At 41.1% G+C, this 15,366-nt stretch overlaps 1 protein-coding gene across 1 annotated transcript; it reads left to right on the top strand.

The window, feature by feature from the left end:
- Positions 1-297: 297 nt before the first annotated feature.
- Positions 298-13,841, top strand: C13H9orf64 (chromosome 13 C9orf64 homolog). Its single transcript, XM_021677920.1, has 4 exons — positions 298-781; positions 1,309-1,568; positions 9,330-9,525; positions 13,584-13,841. Exons 1-4 carry the CDS (start codon positions 445-447, stop codon positions 13,814-13,816), a joined length of 1,026 nt encoding a protein of 341 aa, XP_021533595.1. The 5' UTR covers positions 298-444; the 3' UTR covers positions 13,817-13,841.
- The last annotated feature ends 1,525 nt before the right edge of the window (positions 13,842-15,366 follow it).

The following is a 15,366-nucleotide window of genomic DNA, read 5'->3' as shown; positions in this document are numbered from 1 at the left end:
GAAGGGAGGGTGGAAACGTGCACCAAATGGCGGAGCCGCACGCCTGGGCGGGAAGGAGCGCAACTGTGGACCGGCGGGTGCCGGACCCTCCGGCCAGTTTTCGGACCTTCGGAACCGGAAACGGGTCCCAGGCGCGCGCCCGGGCGAGAGTGGGCGGGGTCGCCCTCCCGGAAGTGCCTCTGGTCCAGGCCGGGCGCGCGACCCCGCGGCGTCCGCCGCTCAGCTGCCCTGCGCGGTGGAGGGAGGGAACCCGGAAGTCGCCCGCGCTGTTGGCTTTCAGAGCCGTTCTGGGAAGGCGGGGCCCTGTGAGGGCAGCGAGCCCACGGTGGGAAGGGAGGGACTGCTGCTGAGGGACCCGCACCCTTGCCCCGCCCAGGGAGGGAAGCGAGTTTGGCCAGCCCGCGGGTGAAAGCGCGGTTCACCAGTCCCAAAGGGAAGGACGGGATGGACGGGCCCCTAACTCCCAGGGAGTCCGCAAAATTCATTGCAGAGAATAGTCGGGATGTGTTCATCGACGACGGAGGCGTGCGGAGGGTGGCCGAGCTGCTGCTCGCCAAGGTCTCGGGGCCCGAGCTGCACTTGGGGGGCTGGAAGGCCCTTCACGAGCTGAATCCCAGGGCGGCTGACGAGGCCGCGGTTAACTGGGTGTTCGTGACAGACACTCTCAACTTCTCCTTCTGGTCGGAGCACGACGAGCACAAATGTCTAGTGGGGTACAGGGGGAAAACGTATAGCGGGTACTGGTCCCTGTGCGCCGCGGTCAACAGAGCCCTCGACGAAGGTTGGTGCCCCTTCTCCTGGTCAGCCCCTTCTCCTGGTCAAACGGCCTGTGACGTTTCGGTTTACCGGCAGGGTCCCGAGGAACGAGTCGGGAAATGGCATACGTGTTCATAGGCGAACTTTGAAGTTCTTCATTGCAGTTCTTACCTGCTTAAAATACAAGTGTGAGAAGAAGCTGGCGTTAAGTCCTTAGTGAGAAATGATCCTGTTTACCATCATAGCTAAGTATACAAGTTTTCTAAAGAACGCCACTTTGATGACATCTGAAGAACAAAGGGACAGATATAACACATTTTATGCAGTCAAAATACATCTGGTGTAGTATAACAATTGCTAGAAACGAATGAATAAGTACAGACGAGAAAATAGAAAGTGAAGGGTATGCTTCTCATTTTTTAATTCTTCACCCATTTTTAGTGCATTTCTGTAACACTCATTTGCTTTCTTATTATTGTATGTTGTAAAAGCAAGGGTCTGATGAATATAAAAGTATGACGTTGTTCCTCTGCATTTTCTTTTTTCCCTAAGGGATACCTATAACCAGTGCTTCCTACTATGCCACAGTGACCCTGGATCAGGTTCAGCATATATTCCGTTCTGACACGGACGTTCCCATGCCTTTGATCGAAGAGAGGCATCGGATTCTTAATGAAACCGGGAAAATTCTGCTTGAGAAGTTCGAAGGCTCTTTTCTGAATTGCGTCCGAAAAAGTGAAAAAAGTGCACAGAAGTTAATGCACCTGGTAGTTGAAAGCTTTCCTTCTTACAGAGATGTGACTCAGTTTGAGGTGAGCTGCTTCTGTTGGGGATTTTAGAATTCTTAATTATCTTCTCAGTTAACTTTTTTACTTCCAGAACTCCTTTTGAGATTTAAAAACTTAAGTTTTGAAGTTCCTTCCTTGTGGACAAGGAACAGTAACAAAATTGTTAGTGTTTCAAAGACATTACTTTTCTTAGTTTTCTAATTAATATATTTCCTTTATTTTTCTTTTTTTCTTTGTCCTTTTAAAATGTTTCAAAGCTACAAAACACTGAACCTTCAATATGATGCTATTCAGGGACAATGAGGTCCTTTTACAACTTCAAAAAATTTACTTCATTGGATGAAAATCAGAATGTATTTCTAAATCCTCTCTAATAAAAAGTATTTTTTGAGGCTCTAACATATATATATATATACTGTGTTTTCTTTTTCATACGTGGAATACTTGAACAGTGTTATTTTCTTTTTCTTTAAACAGATGTACTTTTAAAATGGTAAACATTTGGTATACCTTTCCACTGTACACCTGGGTTCTGTTTTTGTAAAATTCTTTTAGAATTCACTATCATTGTGTGTTTTAACTGTGGCAAAGAATTGAAAGCAACTTCAGAGGAATCACATAATATAAATCTACTGAATAAGTTCATGAATGCTTAAATCATATTGAAATTTTAAAGCTACCCTTTTGAAATCACAATTCAACGACTAACAAAAATTCCCAATGATATTGTTTAAGTCGCTCTTTATGATTTACAAGGTGTTTGCATGTACACTCTCATTAGATCCATAGAAGAGCTCTGTGGGGCCTAAGGACAAGGATCATTATTGCCCTGTTTGTAGACCAGGAACCAAAGTCTGAAGAGAAAGGTTAACTGGTTTATCTTACATCATTTAGTCAGGAAATAAATAGCTAGCTTTTCAATTCTGTAAAGTGAGAGATGCCTGATTATGTTAAGATTCTTTTATTTTTCAAAGATTTTATTTTTATTTATTCATTTGAGAGAGCGAGCATGAGCAAGGGGGAGAGGCAGTGGGAGAAGCAGATTCCCACTGAGCAGAGCCAGATGTGGGGCTTGATCCCAGGAACAGGAGATCATGACCTGAGCCGAAGGCAGATGCTTAACCATCTGAGCCACCCAGGCGCCTCAGTTAAGATTCTTTTAATTGCAAGTGACAGACACAAAACTAGAAAAACCTTAAGCAAAATGAAGAATTTGGGGATAGGAACATCAAGGACCAAGGACTCAGTGCCATCAGGATTCAGTCACTACTCTGATTCTCTTGGCTCTGTATTTCTCGCAGACTAGCTTTCTCCATGAAGTAGATGTTCATGAATTTTGCATCTTATTGCTTCAACCACCAGAGAGAGAGCGGGAGGGAGGGGTAGACACCCTCTCAGGTACCGTTCTAAAATTCCTGGCTAAATACTGATCAAATCGGCAGGGATTATGATCAATGAAGTGTGGCTGAAAGGGCTGTGGGTGGGGCAGAGGCAGTTCCTAGAAAAGAGACCCTAGACCACTGTTAAATTTCATTTTGTTCTGACTAACCGTTTTGCTGATGCAGAGGTTACTTTGAGATTTATCTTTGTCTTTTTTTTTTTTTTAAGATTTTATTTATTAGAGAGCAAGACACACACACACACACACACACACACACACACACACACACGGTGGTGGTTGAGAGCATGAGCAGTGGGAGGGGCAGAGGGAGAAGCTGAGCAGGGAGTCTGATGCGGGTCCCAGGACCCTATCTGAGCCGAAGGCAGACACCTAACCGACTGAGCCACCCAGGCACCCCTATCTTTGTCTCAACCTCTTTTAAAGAAACTGTGGATCAAGTTCCTTGGTTCATGATTCAGGCCATCTAAGTGTATTTGTGTATAAAAAAATGAAACTGCCATTCATGTGGCTAAGAATCCATGTATTCCAGAATCAACATTGGTTGGAGCAGAAGAAGGGCTAAGAGTAAATTTAGGATGACTTCAGGATGGAATAAATTCATGACATGTAGTTTGTTTGTCTTGAAGTAGTCTTGAGTTTTTGTTTTTGTGGAAGAAAGAGTAAACTTTTTTGGTAGATGGTAATACCAATTTAGTAAGCAACTTACTGATTTTCTATTTTATTACAGCACAGTGCTTTTGATTTACTTTGCTGAAAAGTTCAATTTTTTAAAAACTGTGCCGGGAGGGGTGCCTGGGTGGCTCAGTCATTAGCGTCTGCCTTCGGCTCAGGTCTTGATCCTAGGGTCCTGGGGTCGAGCCCCGCATCGGGCTCCCTGCTCTGCGGGAAGCCTGCTTCTCCTTCTCCCACTCCCCCTGCTTGTGTTCCCTCTCTCGCTGTCTCTTTCTCTGTCAAATAAATAAATAAAATCCTTAAAAATAAATAAATAAATAAATAAAATAAATCAGCCTTAAAATTAATCTATATCCTGGCACAGTTGTTTTTGTTTTTTTTTTAAGATTTTATTTACTTATCTGACAGAGAAAGAGACAGCAAGAGAGGGAACACAAGCAGGGGGAGTGGGAGAGGGAGAAGCAGGCTTCCCACAGAGCAGGGAGCCCGATGCGGGGCTCGATCCCAGGACCCTGGGATCAAGACTGAGCCACCCAGGCGCCCAAGGCTGATATATTTTAAAATGAATATTAGTACCTGGACCGTTTCCCATGAGTACTCTTTTCTAAAAAACATTCTTTTTTTTTTTTTTTTAAAGATTTTATTTATTTATTTGAGACAGAGAGAATGAGAGACAGAGAGCATTAGAGGGAGGAGGGTCAGAGGGAGAAGCAGACTCCCTGCCGAGCAGGGAGCCCGATGCGGGACTCGATCCCGGGACTCCAGGATCATGACCTGAGCCGAAGGCAGTCGCTTAACCAACTGAGCCACCCAGGCGCCCTCTAAAAAACATTCTTAAAGAAAAATCCCCAAAATGTAACAAAAATCATACTTAAGGATTCTGACACTTTCTTAAAGGAGTATTATATTTTTTCATTTATTTTTTTCCAAAAGATTATCATTAGTGTTACCCAAAAGCAACGTATTTCCTATGATTCCTAACATAGCACAGAGCACATATTCATTTAAAAGATATGTAAATAGGGGTGCCTGGGTGGCTCAGTGGTTAGGCGTCTGCCTTTGGCTCAGGTCATGATCCCAGGGTCTTGGGATCGAGCCCCACATCGGGCTCCCTACTCTGCAGGAAGCCTGCTTCTCCCTCTCCCGCTCCCCCTGCTTGTGTTCCTGCTCTCGCTATCTCTCTCTCTGTCAAATAAATAATAAAATCTTTAAAATAAATAAATAAATAAATAAAATAAAAGATATGTAAATAGTAAGGCGTGCCTGGCTGGTTTATTCAGTGGAGCATGCAACTCATAATCTTGGGGTTGTAAATTCAAGCCCTATGTTGGGTGTAGAGATTGTTTAAAAATAAAATATACATAACGTACTTTGGGCAATTAACTCCAAATCTAGAGGAGTTCTGAGCCTTTTAGGACTGCTTTTGAAATTGAGAAAGTGTTAAAATCAAGTGTATGTTTTTTGTTTTTGTTTTTTTAAGATTTGTTTATTTAGAGAGAGAGAGCACAAGGTAGGGTAGGGGCAGAGAGAGGGAGACAAGCAGACTCCCTGCTGAGCAGGGAGCCCTACCCAGGGCTCAGTTCCAGGACCCCAAGATCATGACCTGAGCCAAAACCAAGAGTCAGATGCTTAACCTACTGAGCCAACCAGGCGCCCCATTAAACAATAATAATAATAATTCTCTCACAGCCCAATTGTTTTCATAGTACCATTTTTAATGACTTCACAGTAGTATTCCACTATAGGGATGTACAATCCCATAATTATTTGCCCAACAATTGTGTTTGATACACAGTTTTATTTTTTAAATTGAATTTTATGTCATGTTGTTTTCAGTTTTATGTGATAACAAGCAATACTGCACAATCGTTTAACACTTGTAATTATTTTCTTAGAATGAATGGAATCATAGTAATGGAATTGCTGAGTCAGAGCATGGCCTGGATTTTCAGGCTTGTGATACATAAAAATGCTAACAGTTCTCTAGAAAGATGATAACGAAGATGATCAGCAGTAGCATAGGAGAATGCTCTTTTCCCAGCTCCTTCTTAACATGGTGATAGTATTGGTTGCCATATTTTTTAATATTTAACAAGTTGCATAAAATAGTCATAATTGTTTTTATTTTTTTATTTTTTTTTTATTTTTTTTTTTAAAGTTTTTTTTTTTTTTTTAAAGATTTATTTATTTATTTATTTGACAGAGAGAGAGAGAGAGAGAGAGAGAGCGAGAGCAGGAACACAGCAGGGGGAGTGGGAGAGCGAGAAGCAGGCTTCCTGCCGAGCAGGGAGCCCGATGTGGGACTCGATCCCAGGACCCTGGGATCATGACCTGAGCCGAAGGCAGACGCTTAACGACTGAGCCACCCAGGCGCCCCGTCATAATTGTTTTTAATGTATATTTATTTGCTTAGATTATCACTCATTTTTAAACATTATAAACAAATTAATAAACTTTTAATTTGGACAGATTTTAGATCAGTGATTTCCTAACCTGGTTGTACTCCAGAATCAGCCAGGAAGCTTTAAAATTCAGATACGTTTCCAAAGCAGCTCTGATTTAGAGCATATAGTAACAATGTAAAAGTCCTAATGAATAAATCAGCTTCCCTCAGGCTATTGTCTTTACTGTGACATACTAACAAAGTGCATGAAAAACGTGGTCTTTTTTTTTTTAAAGATTTTATTTATTTATTTATTTATTTATTTATTTATTTATTTGACAGAGAGAGACACAGCGAGAGACGGAACACAAGCAGGGGGAGTGGGAGAGGGAGAAGCAGGCTTCCTGCGAAGCAGGGAGCCAGACACGGGGCTCAATCCCAGGACCCTGGGATCATGACCTGAGCTGAAGGCAGATGCTTAAGGACTGAGCCACCGAGGTGCCCCTAAAAATGTGGTCTTTTTTGATACTTTAATCACTAACATTTTATGTTACTCTTAAGCATTTGTAATTCTTTTTTTTTTTTTTTTTAAAGATTTTATTTATTTGACAGAGAAACACAGCGAGAGAGGGAACACAAGCAGGCAGAGGGAGAGGGAGAAGCAGGCTTCCCGTGGAGCAGGGAGCTCGATGCGGGGCTCAATGCGGGGCTCAATGCGGGGCTCGATCCCAGGACCCTGGGATCATGACTTCAGCCAAAGGCAGACGCTTAACTACTGAGCCATCCAGGCGCCCCAAGCATTTGTAATTCTTGACCTTTCTAATTTGTTCATGATACATTTGTTGAAGAGAATCAACTCAATGGTCATGGATTTTTTTTCAGTGATAATAATTGTTTTATAAAGGTACTATTTTGAAAATATTTTATTCACCAAGCAATATTATGGAACACTTAGGGAATTGTTATTTTGGGATTCGCTGGTATTTTCAGTGATATCAGTTAATATTTTAGAGGTGAAGAATTTGATTACTAAAATCATTTGATTACTAAAACCATATCAGCTTGTTAAGAAAATGTTTGATAGATGACTTGAATTTATTTTTAGACTCCTCACTTGAATCTTTTGTTTTTTTTTCAAGGGTATTATAATCTAATCTTTGTGATATACTAGTTGGCTACCATGGAAACAGTGGTCATGATGTGACAATTTATGTTTTGTTAGATGCTAGCACTGATTTTGTTACGTAAGTCTGGTTCCTGTATTTTTCCACTTTGATCTATGGATCTTATTAAAAATAGGAGATAATAGCTTCTATCTCTTACAGTAAACATGATGTAATAATTGTGTTTGATGCACAGATTTATTTTTTATATTAAGTTTTATGTCTTACTCTTTAATACACTAGACTTAAATATAAACCTAGTTATCATATGTAATTTCTAGTCCAACAATTGCCAGGTTGTCATATTTTGATAGGTTTGGAAATATGGGCTATTCCCAAATGATGTAGAGATACTTTTTTTTTTTAAGGTTTTATTTATTTGAGAGAAAAAGAAGGCACGCGTGCACAAGCACGAGTGAAGGGAGGGGTAGAGGGACTAGCAGACTCCCCGCTGAAGCTGAATACAGAGCCTGAGATCATGACCTGAGCCAAAGTCAGACGCTTAACTGACTGAGCCACCCAGGTGCCCCTAGGGATACTTAATGGTGATTTGTTCCCCCCAGCAATCTCATTTATAGACTTTCCATCCTGTGAAAAAATGAGCATATGTGTTTGCTCTGGAAAACAAGATACTGAATTTCTTAAAGGTGGTTTTAGGCAATTTACTTAGTAAAAGTAGTTCTGGATTGATTGCAATAGGTATACCTTAAGCTTAGGCAAAATTAGGTTCTCTCTCATTAGGACAGAGTATCACTGGAGTTTGTTTTTAGTAAATAAAGGAATCTATGTTCTCATCTTAAGGAATTTTCACATGGAGCCTTTCCTTGAAGGATTTAATTTCTTTTTTTATTTAATTACTTATGTTATTTACTTATTAAAACATTCTCCAAAGTGGACAGAATAAATTTTGGGACTCAGTAATACTGATTTTCTCCTTTAGCAGACAAGCAGCTATAAAAGATGATTTGAGATTTTTCCTTTGGTATTAGGATTAGGATTAGATTGTAATTATCCATGTCTTTCCATAGTTTATGCTGATCTGCATTTGTAATTTTATAGAGAATTTTTGAGTTAAATTATAACCCACTATCCTGTAATGCTTGGTTAAATTTGTTTCTTTGTTGTATAAATATAATTGGGAGTTTATTTTGTTCTGTGGGCTTACATTACTGATTTTGACCATTTCCAAAAAGATAGACTTGATAAATTCTGGCTGTTGATCAGTTATGTCTTTATCTCTGAAATACGTTTATCATATTATCTGAAAGACAACAGTTAAAAGTTGAATGTTGTGAGTCTCTTCAGAGATGAGTTTAAGGATGTTTGTTTCGGGGTGCCTGGGTGGCTCAGTCATTAAGCATCTGCCTTCGGCTCAGATCATGATCCCACGATTCTGGGATTGAGCCCTGTGTCAGGCTGTCAGGTTCCCTGCTCCGTGGGAAGGCTGCTTCTCCCTCTCCCCCTCCCTCTGCTTGTGTTCCCTCTCTCGCTGTGTCTCTCTCTGTCAAATAAATAAATAAAATCTTTTTTTTTTTAAAGGGATGTTTGTTTTCTTCTTTATACTCTTCATGAATTATGTTGCAATCAGAAAAATTTAAGAAGCTTTCCAAAGAAATACTGTCTAGCCATTAAAAAGAATAAGCAGGTGGGTTATAGTGACACAGAAATATATATATGAGGTAATGTCATTGAAAAAGAACACTAAATGCCACAATTACCACAGTTGTATTTTATGTGCCTTGAAAAATATAGGAAGTAAATTTGGAGTGAAAGAGATAATTTAATATTTATTAGAGTCCCTTTTTTTTCTATAAAAGGTCCATAAATTCTTTTTTTTTTTTTTTAAAGATTTTATTTATTTATTTGAGAGCGAGAATGAGAGAGAGAGAGCATGAGAGGGGGGAGCGTCAGAGGGAGAAGCAGACTCCCTGCCGAGCAGGGAGCCCGATGCAGGACTCGATCCCGGGACTCCAGGATCATGACCTGAGCCGAAGGCAGTCGCTTAACCAACTGAGCCACCCAGGCGCCCCAAGGTCCATAAATTCTTACCAACACTAAAATTATTGCACCCTTGAGAAATGTTTTCAATGTGTGCCCTTTTTTTCATAGCATACATAAAAGCTATCGGATACCCAGGTAACATTTATATTCTCTTCATTCATCAGGGGAAAAGAATTTCTTTTTACAAACGGGCCCAAATCCTCGTGGCAGATACGTGGAGTGTGTTAGAGGGGAAAGGAGACGGCTGCTTTAAAGACATCTCCAGTATCACTATGTTTGCCGACTATAGATTACCTCAGGTTCTTGTTCACCTCGGAGCGCTGAACTACTCCAAGGAACTACTGGAAAAGCTTCTCAAAGGTTTGCCAGCTTAAGACATTCTTTGTTATACTATGAATTGTGATTGAGTCTCTGTCTTGTTTCTTTCACAGAAGTTCTCCTTTCCTTTAAAAAAAAAAAAGCACTGTTTATTGTTAAAAGCACATGTAAAGGGGCACCTGGTGGCTCAGTCAGTTGAGAGTCTGCCTTCGGTTCAGGTCATGGTCCCAAGGTCCTGGGATCAAGCCCCGCATCAGTCTCTCTGCTCAGCGGGGAGCCTGCTTCTCCTTCTTCCTCTGCCTGCCACTCTTCCTGCTCTGCTCTCTCTCTGTCAAATAAATAAATAAAATCTTAAAAAAAAAAAAGCACATGTAAAGAAAAATGCAGGGACAATTGAAGTAAGAGAAAATCACTTTTTTTTTTAAAAAAGATTTTATTTATTTATTTATTTGACAGAGCGAGAGGGAACACAAGCAGGGGGAGTGGGAGAGGGAGAAGCAGACTCCCCGCTGAGCAGGGAGCCCGACTGGGGGCTCGATCCCAGGACCCTGGGATCATGACCTGAGCTGAAGGCAGATACTTAATGACTGAGCCACCCAGGCGCCCCGAAAATTGCTTTTTGTTGTTGTTTACACTGTAGAATGTAGGGAATTACACTATTTAGTCATAGTTTCAGAGCCTCATCTTAAAATGAAACTGAAGTTTCTGTTACCTGAAGGTGTGTGATGGATGCTAGGTCCATCAGGTGTAGTATTTGAAGAGTGTTAATTAAGCAGTGACGAGCACACTACACTATGAAATAAAAGGTGGCCTGAGAGATAGGTAACATGCAGTGGGTTTCAAGTCAGGAGGCTCCAACGTCTGACACTGGGTTACCTTGCATGAGTCATTTGCTTTTCGAGGCTCATTTATTTATCATTATTGGATTCAGTTATTGAGTCTCAAGAGCGGGAGCCTTGTTATAATAAATGAGCATAGAAAATTATGTTTGTGTGAAAATCAGCTTTTTTAAAAGTTTTTATTTAAATTCTAATTCGTTAACATAGAGTGTAATATTGGTTTCAGGGGTAGAATTTAATGATTAGCTTTTTTTGTTTGTTTGTTTTTTTAAAGATTTTATTTATTTATTTGAGAGAGAGCACATGAGAGGGGGGAGGGTCAGAGGGAGAAGCAGACTCCCTGCCGAGCAGGGAGCCCGATGCGGGACTCGATCCAGGGACTCCAGGATCATGACCTGAGCCGAAGGCAGTTGCTTAACCAACTGAGCCACCCAGGCGCCCTAGCTTTTTGTTTTTTAAACATGTCTTTGTATAAGAAAAATAATTATATAATTTTCACGTTAATTTCTCTCTTTTGAATGCAGTATTTTCAGCTATTTTTTTAATTTTAGAAGAAAGTAGTTGTTTGCTTGTTTTTTTAAGATTTTATTTATTTATTTGAGAGAGAGCGTGCATGCACAAGCAAGGGAAGGGGCAGAGGAAGAGGGAGAAGCTGACTCCCCACTGAGCCGGGAGCCCGATGTGGGGCTCAGTGTGGGGCTTGATCCCAGGACCCCAGGATCATGACCTGAGCCAAAGGCAAACGCTTAACTGACTGAGCCACCCAGGCACCCCAAAGCAGGTAGTTTTTATGACTGAATAATTTTCTCTTGTGAAATAGATTTCAATCACCCAAAATAAGAATAACACAGAATATAAATTATTGCTGTGGTTGCTTCTACCAGTTTTTATGCTGCCTTGGGCAATCCATTTTATCCCTCTGTTTCTTCATTTGAAAATAAAGCTATCTTACATTGTAATGATCATGTCCTGGATCATTAATTATTGGATACCAAACATTTAAGCATTCAGGGCTTCTTTTCCATGTAGCCATATGCAGCTGATCTTTTTTTGGCCGGTCTGTCCACTGCTGGTTCCTATCCATAACCATTCTCTTGCCTGGTTTCCCTCACCCACATTTTCTTTTTTTTTCCAGTTCAATTCCTACACATCCACGAGAGCTTAGCTCAAATACTATCTCCTCCACATAGCTTTTTCCAGCTTTTCATGATTTGTGCACCTCCTCCTTCTGAATGTTTATAGCACCCAATTGTCTCTGCTACTGTGGGGGAAACCCTGCTGAGAACGGATCATGTGGCACAGCCATACAGAGTGGTCTGAATTTTCTTCTGCCATCCATTGCAACTGCAGAGGCCCTCTTCCAGATGTCCAGCTGCAGCTGTTGTTACTGCCTCTGTTATACCCAGAGCGTGATCTCATTTCTTTGCCTCTTAGTTTATTTAAGCAAAGTTGGATTTTTTTCAAAAAGTACTTCATTAGCAAACTTAGAGGAGAAACAGAAACTATAAACATAAAGGAGTACACACAAGAATAGCACACTAGTTTTTAAAAACTATCTGAAGTGAAATCTAGAACCAGGTAGCTTGACTAGATGAGGTAGAACCTTCCTTAACTGGCCTTCAGTGATGCTTCTTCCAAATTTGAGGATAGGTTACACTTATATATGTATATTTTTTTCCTCTCTCCTCTTCTGAATATCTCCAGGCTAGCCCTTGGAAGACCTACCCAGATTTCCATCCATTTTATCTTTTTTTTTGGGGGGGGTGGTGGTAAATACAGTCTTTTCACTTTATTTTAATATGAATTTAGATTCTTTTTTTTTTCTGTCCATTTTATCTTTAACCCATCTCTTCACCAAAGGCATATTTTTTTAGCCAGTTATAAATACTGCCAATCCAGTTTGGCTAAATTTATATTCTTCACTCTGATTCTAGGGCTGACACCAGTCATGGTATTTAAGGCCCACCCTAATCCAGTATGACCTTATCTTGATTACATCTGCAAAGATGCTATTTACAAGTAGGGCCACATTCACCTGTACCAGGAGTTAGGGCTTGAGTGTGACTTTTTGGAGGACACAGTTCAATACTACAGTGACTTATTGGATGGAGGGGACGTAAGTAATGCTATTTAAGATCCCAGGTGCGACAGTGGGCCCTAGTGGGGCTGGGGCATTGTCCTACTTTTCAGTGGATCACAGGGCCTCTTAGGTACTATGAAGCTCTGCAGAAGGCTGCGGATTGGTGGTCAGAGGCCAAATATAACCTGCAGGTGTGTTTTGTTTGGCCTGACCAGTGTTTTAAGCACTTTTAGTTACTTACTAACCTTGACAATTAGGAGATTTCACATGAAAATCAGACTTTTTTTTTTTTTTTTTAAGTGGACTCCACACCCAACATGGGGCTTGAAACTACGACCCTGAAATCAAGAGTCCCATGCCCTACCAACTGAGCCAGCCAGGCACCCCAAAAATCAAACTTTCTGACTTCACTTGTAAAAGGGGGAGAAATATGGGAACACTGGGTCTACCATTAGACAGGGCAGCACACATTCTGTAGCTCACGACAGTTTGCATCTGGCTGTGGCATTCCCTTACTCTGTCTCCCTGATCCTTAGAGGCAGTTGAGTTGATGAGCCCAGTTTTAGCCTCAGTGGCAAAGTACAGCCAGTACCCATCTTGCAGGATCAGCTACACCCCGGAGATGGGCACTGAAGAGACTGCGGGGCCTGTGAAGCTCTCAGCTACATATTCAGGGAGGGCTTGACCAAAGGATCCTGAATCCAAAGAACAGTGGTGGTCTTCCTTGCTCAGGTGAACAACTTTGATTTCTTAGGTTCTTCTTGATGCACTTAGGACGTACCTAAGACAATGTTCAGTTTTCAAGTGAGAAAGGGAGGTATTGTTTATTTGGCCCCCTTGGAGTCCTCCAAATTTTGCAATGTTTTTTTTTTTTCCTGACATCAAATCCAATTTTAAATCCTTTGTTTTCAAGAATTTAATAATCTTGCTGTCATATTTTTAAATTTCTGGTGACCCCATGTTCATTTAGCAGCTATTTACTGGGGAGCTGTATGTGCAAGGTGCTCTGCTACCTCCCAGGAATAGTGACGCAAGCCAGACACGGCCCCTGCCCTTGTGGAACGTGCAATTTTGAATTAATGCCTGAGTTTAGAAGTGGTTTAAATGACCCAAAATCAAGTCCGTGTAGATTTTATGTTATTGATGCTTAGTATTTGCTCTGTTTTTTTTCCCCCTTACAGGAGAAATGCTCTCGTATGGGGATAGGCAAGAGGTGGAAATCAGAGGGTGTTCACTTTGGTGTGTTGAACTGATCCGGGATTGCCTTCTGGAGCTTATTGAAAAAAAGGGTGAAAAAACTAGCGGAGAGATCAATTCTATTCTTCTGGATTATTACTTGTGGGACTACGCCCGTGACCACAGGGAAGATATGAAGGGAATTCCCTTTCATCACACGCGCTGCATATATTATTGATCCAAAGTAAACTTGCATTTTTGTATCACATAATCATTTGTACGGTTTTGCCTTAATATTAAGAGAAGGTAGGGGTGCCTGGGTGGCTCAGTCGGTTAAGTGTCTGCCTTCGGCTCAGATCATGATTCCAGGGTCCTGGGATCAAGCCCCATATGGGGCTCTCTGCTCAGTGAGGAGTCTGCTTCTCCCTCTCCCACTCCCCCTGCTTGTGTTCCCTCTCTCGCAGTCAAATAAATAAAATCTTTAAAAAAAGGAAAAAAAAAAAGAGAAGGTAGTAGACGTTACAGCAACAAGAAAAGTGATTACCCAGTCTCACTTAAAAAATTTTTCCTGACCCATCACTCTGCATTCCCAACTTTGTCCTTTGTCTCCTTGTTGAGTTTTGATCGTATTTTCCTTTTCTGTGGGCACATGACAGGAAAAATGAAGGAATTGTGATGCTCTCTTTAAAGCTCACATCTCTTAAAATTAATCATGCCTTATAATGTGATTAGTCATCAGTGATAATATTTCATCCGTTCAATTGGTATCTTTTCTCAGGGTGTACTAATTTCTTATATACCTTGATCCTTTGATATGGGGGGGTAGGGTCTTAGCTGTATGAATGCTGCGGCTTTTGTATAAATCAATCTTGACAGCTTATTTTAAGCTTTTTATTGGTATTGACAGTGGGTTTTGCACATAGTGATTTTCAGTTTAGGAAATCTATCTAATATTCCTTTTTTTTTTCTTTTTTTTCAGTGTAACTATACTGAAATTGAATAAAGGTTTTAAAATTTTTTCTTAAACCCGGAATGGATTATTTCATTAAAATTGAATTTACCACATATAATTTTAAAAGGTTTACAGTGAGGGGTGCCTGGGTGGCTCAGTTGGTTAAGCATCCTAACTCTTGATCTCAGGATTGTGAGTTTAAGCCCTGCTGTTGGGCTCCACGCTGGGTGTAGAGCCTACTTTAAAAAAAAAGAAAAAGGTTTTAAGTGAATTTGATTATTTGCTTTATGTTGCAGACCTTTTGTTGCCTACCAAGCACTCATTTCCCACCTTCAGCCCCACCTTCCTTCTAACATAATCTTGATTTTTGTTAGCTACCAACCTTGTCAGCTAGCCGTGACTTTGTGTGAATTCGAAAAGGCATCCTTTTCCCCAAGCACTTTACTGCCATCTGCTGAAAATTTATCATACTAACCTTACAAATGACAGTGACTGAATGTGAAGGTGCCTGGCCCGCACCCCTCCCCCTTTCCCGGTACCCCCCGCCCCCCCTTGTGCACTGCGCAACTAGCACCACCATAAGCAGTGCTTTGTTTTTATCCCTCCCTTATGTGACTCAGGGAAGGTGGTCCCGTCTTCATCTCAAAAGGTAGACCGGCTTAATATGAAAGGTTTATTGATAATCCTATCCTCTGCCTGTGATTGCTTTAGTAATGGGTATATAATCTCCTGGCCAGTGACATTGGAGGAAAGTCTGCGGGGGAAGCTTCTGGGAAAAGGTTTCTTCACTTTGAAGAAAGAGATAGAGGAGAAGGTCCCTCTTCTTCCTCTGAGCA

This window comes from Neomonachus schauinslandi, chromosome 13 (assembly GCF_002201575.2).
Source record: "Neomonachus schauinslandi chromosome 13, ASM220157v2, whole genome shotgun sequence".
Lineage (NCBI taxonomy): Eukaryota > Metazoa > Chordata > Mammalia > Carnivora > Phocidae > Neomonachus > Neomonachus schauinslandi.
The sequence above is the reverse complement of the archived record's forward strand: the minus strand, read 5'-3'. Positions and strand labels throughout refer to the sequence as shown.

Excerpts from the sequence above, each read along its gene's own strand:
- C13H9orf64 (XM_021677920.1), top strand. The coding sequence starts at position 445 with ATGGACGGGCCCCTAACTCCCAGGGAGTCCGCAAAATTCATTGCAGAG. Across the intron at positions 782-1,308 it reads CAACAGAGCCCTCGACGAAG|GGATACCTATAACCAGTGCT; the intron begins GTTGGTGCCCCT and ends TTTTTCCCTAAG. Across the intron at positions 9,526-13,583 it reads ACTGGAAAAGCTTCTCAAAG|GAGAAATGCTCTCGTATGGG; the intron begins GTTTGCCAGCTT and ends TCCCCCTTACAG.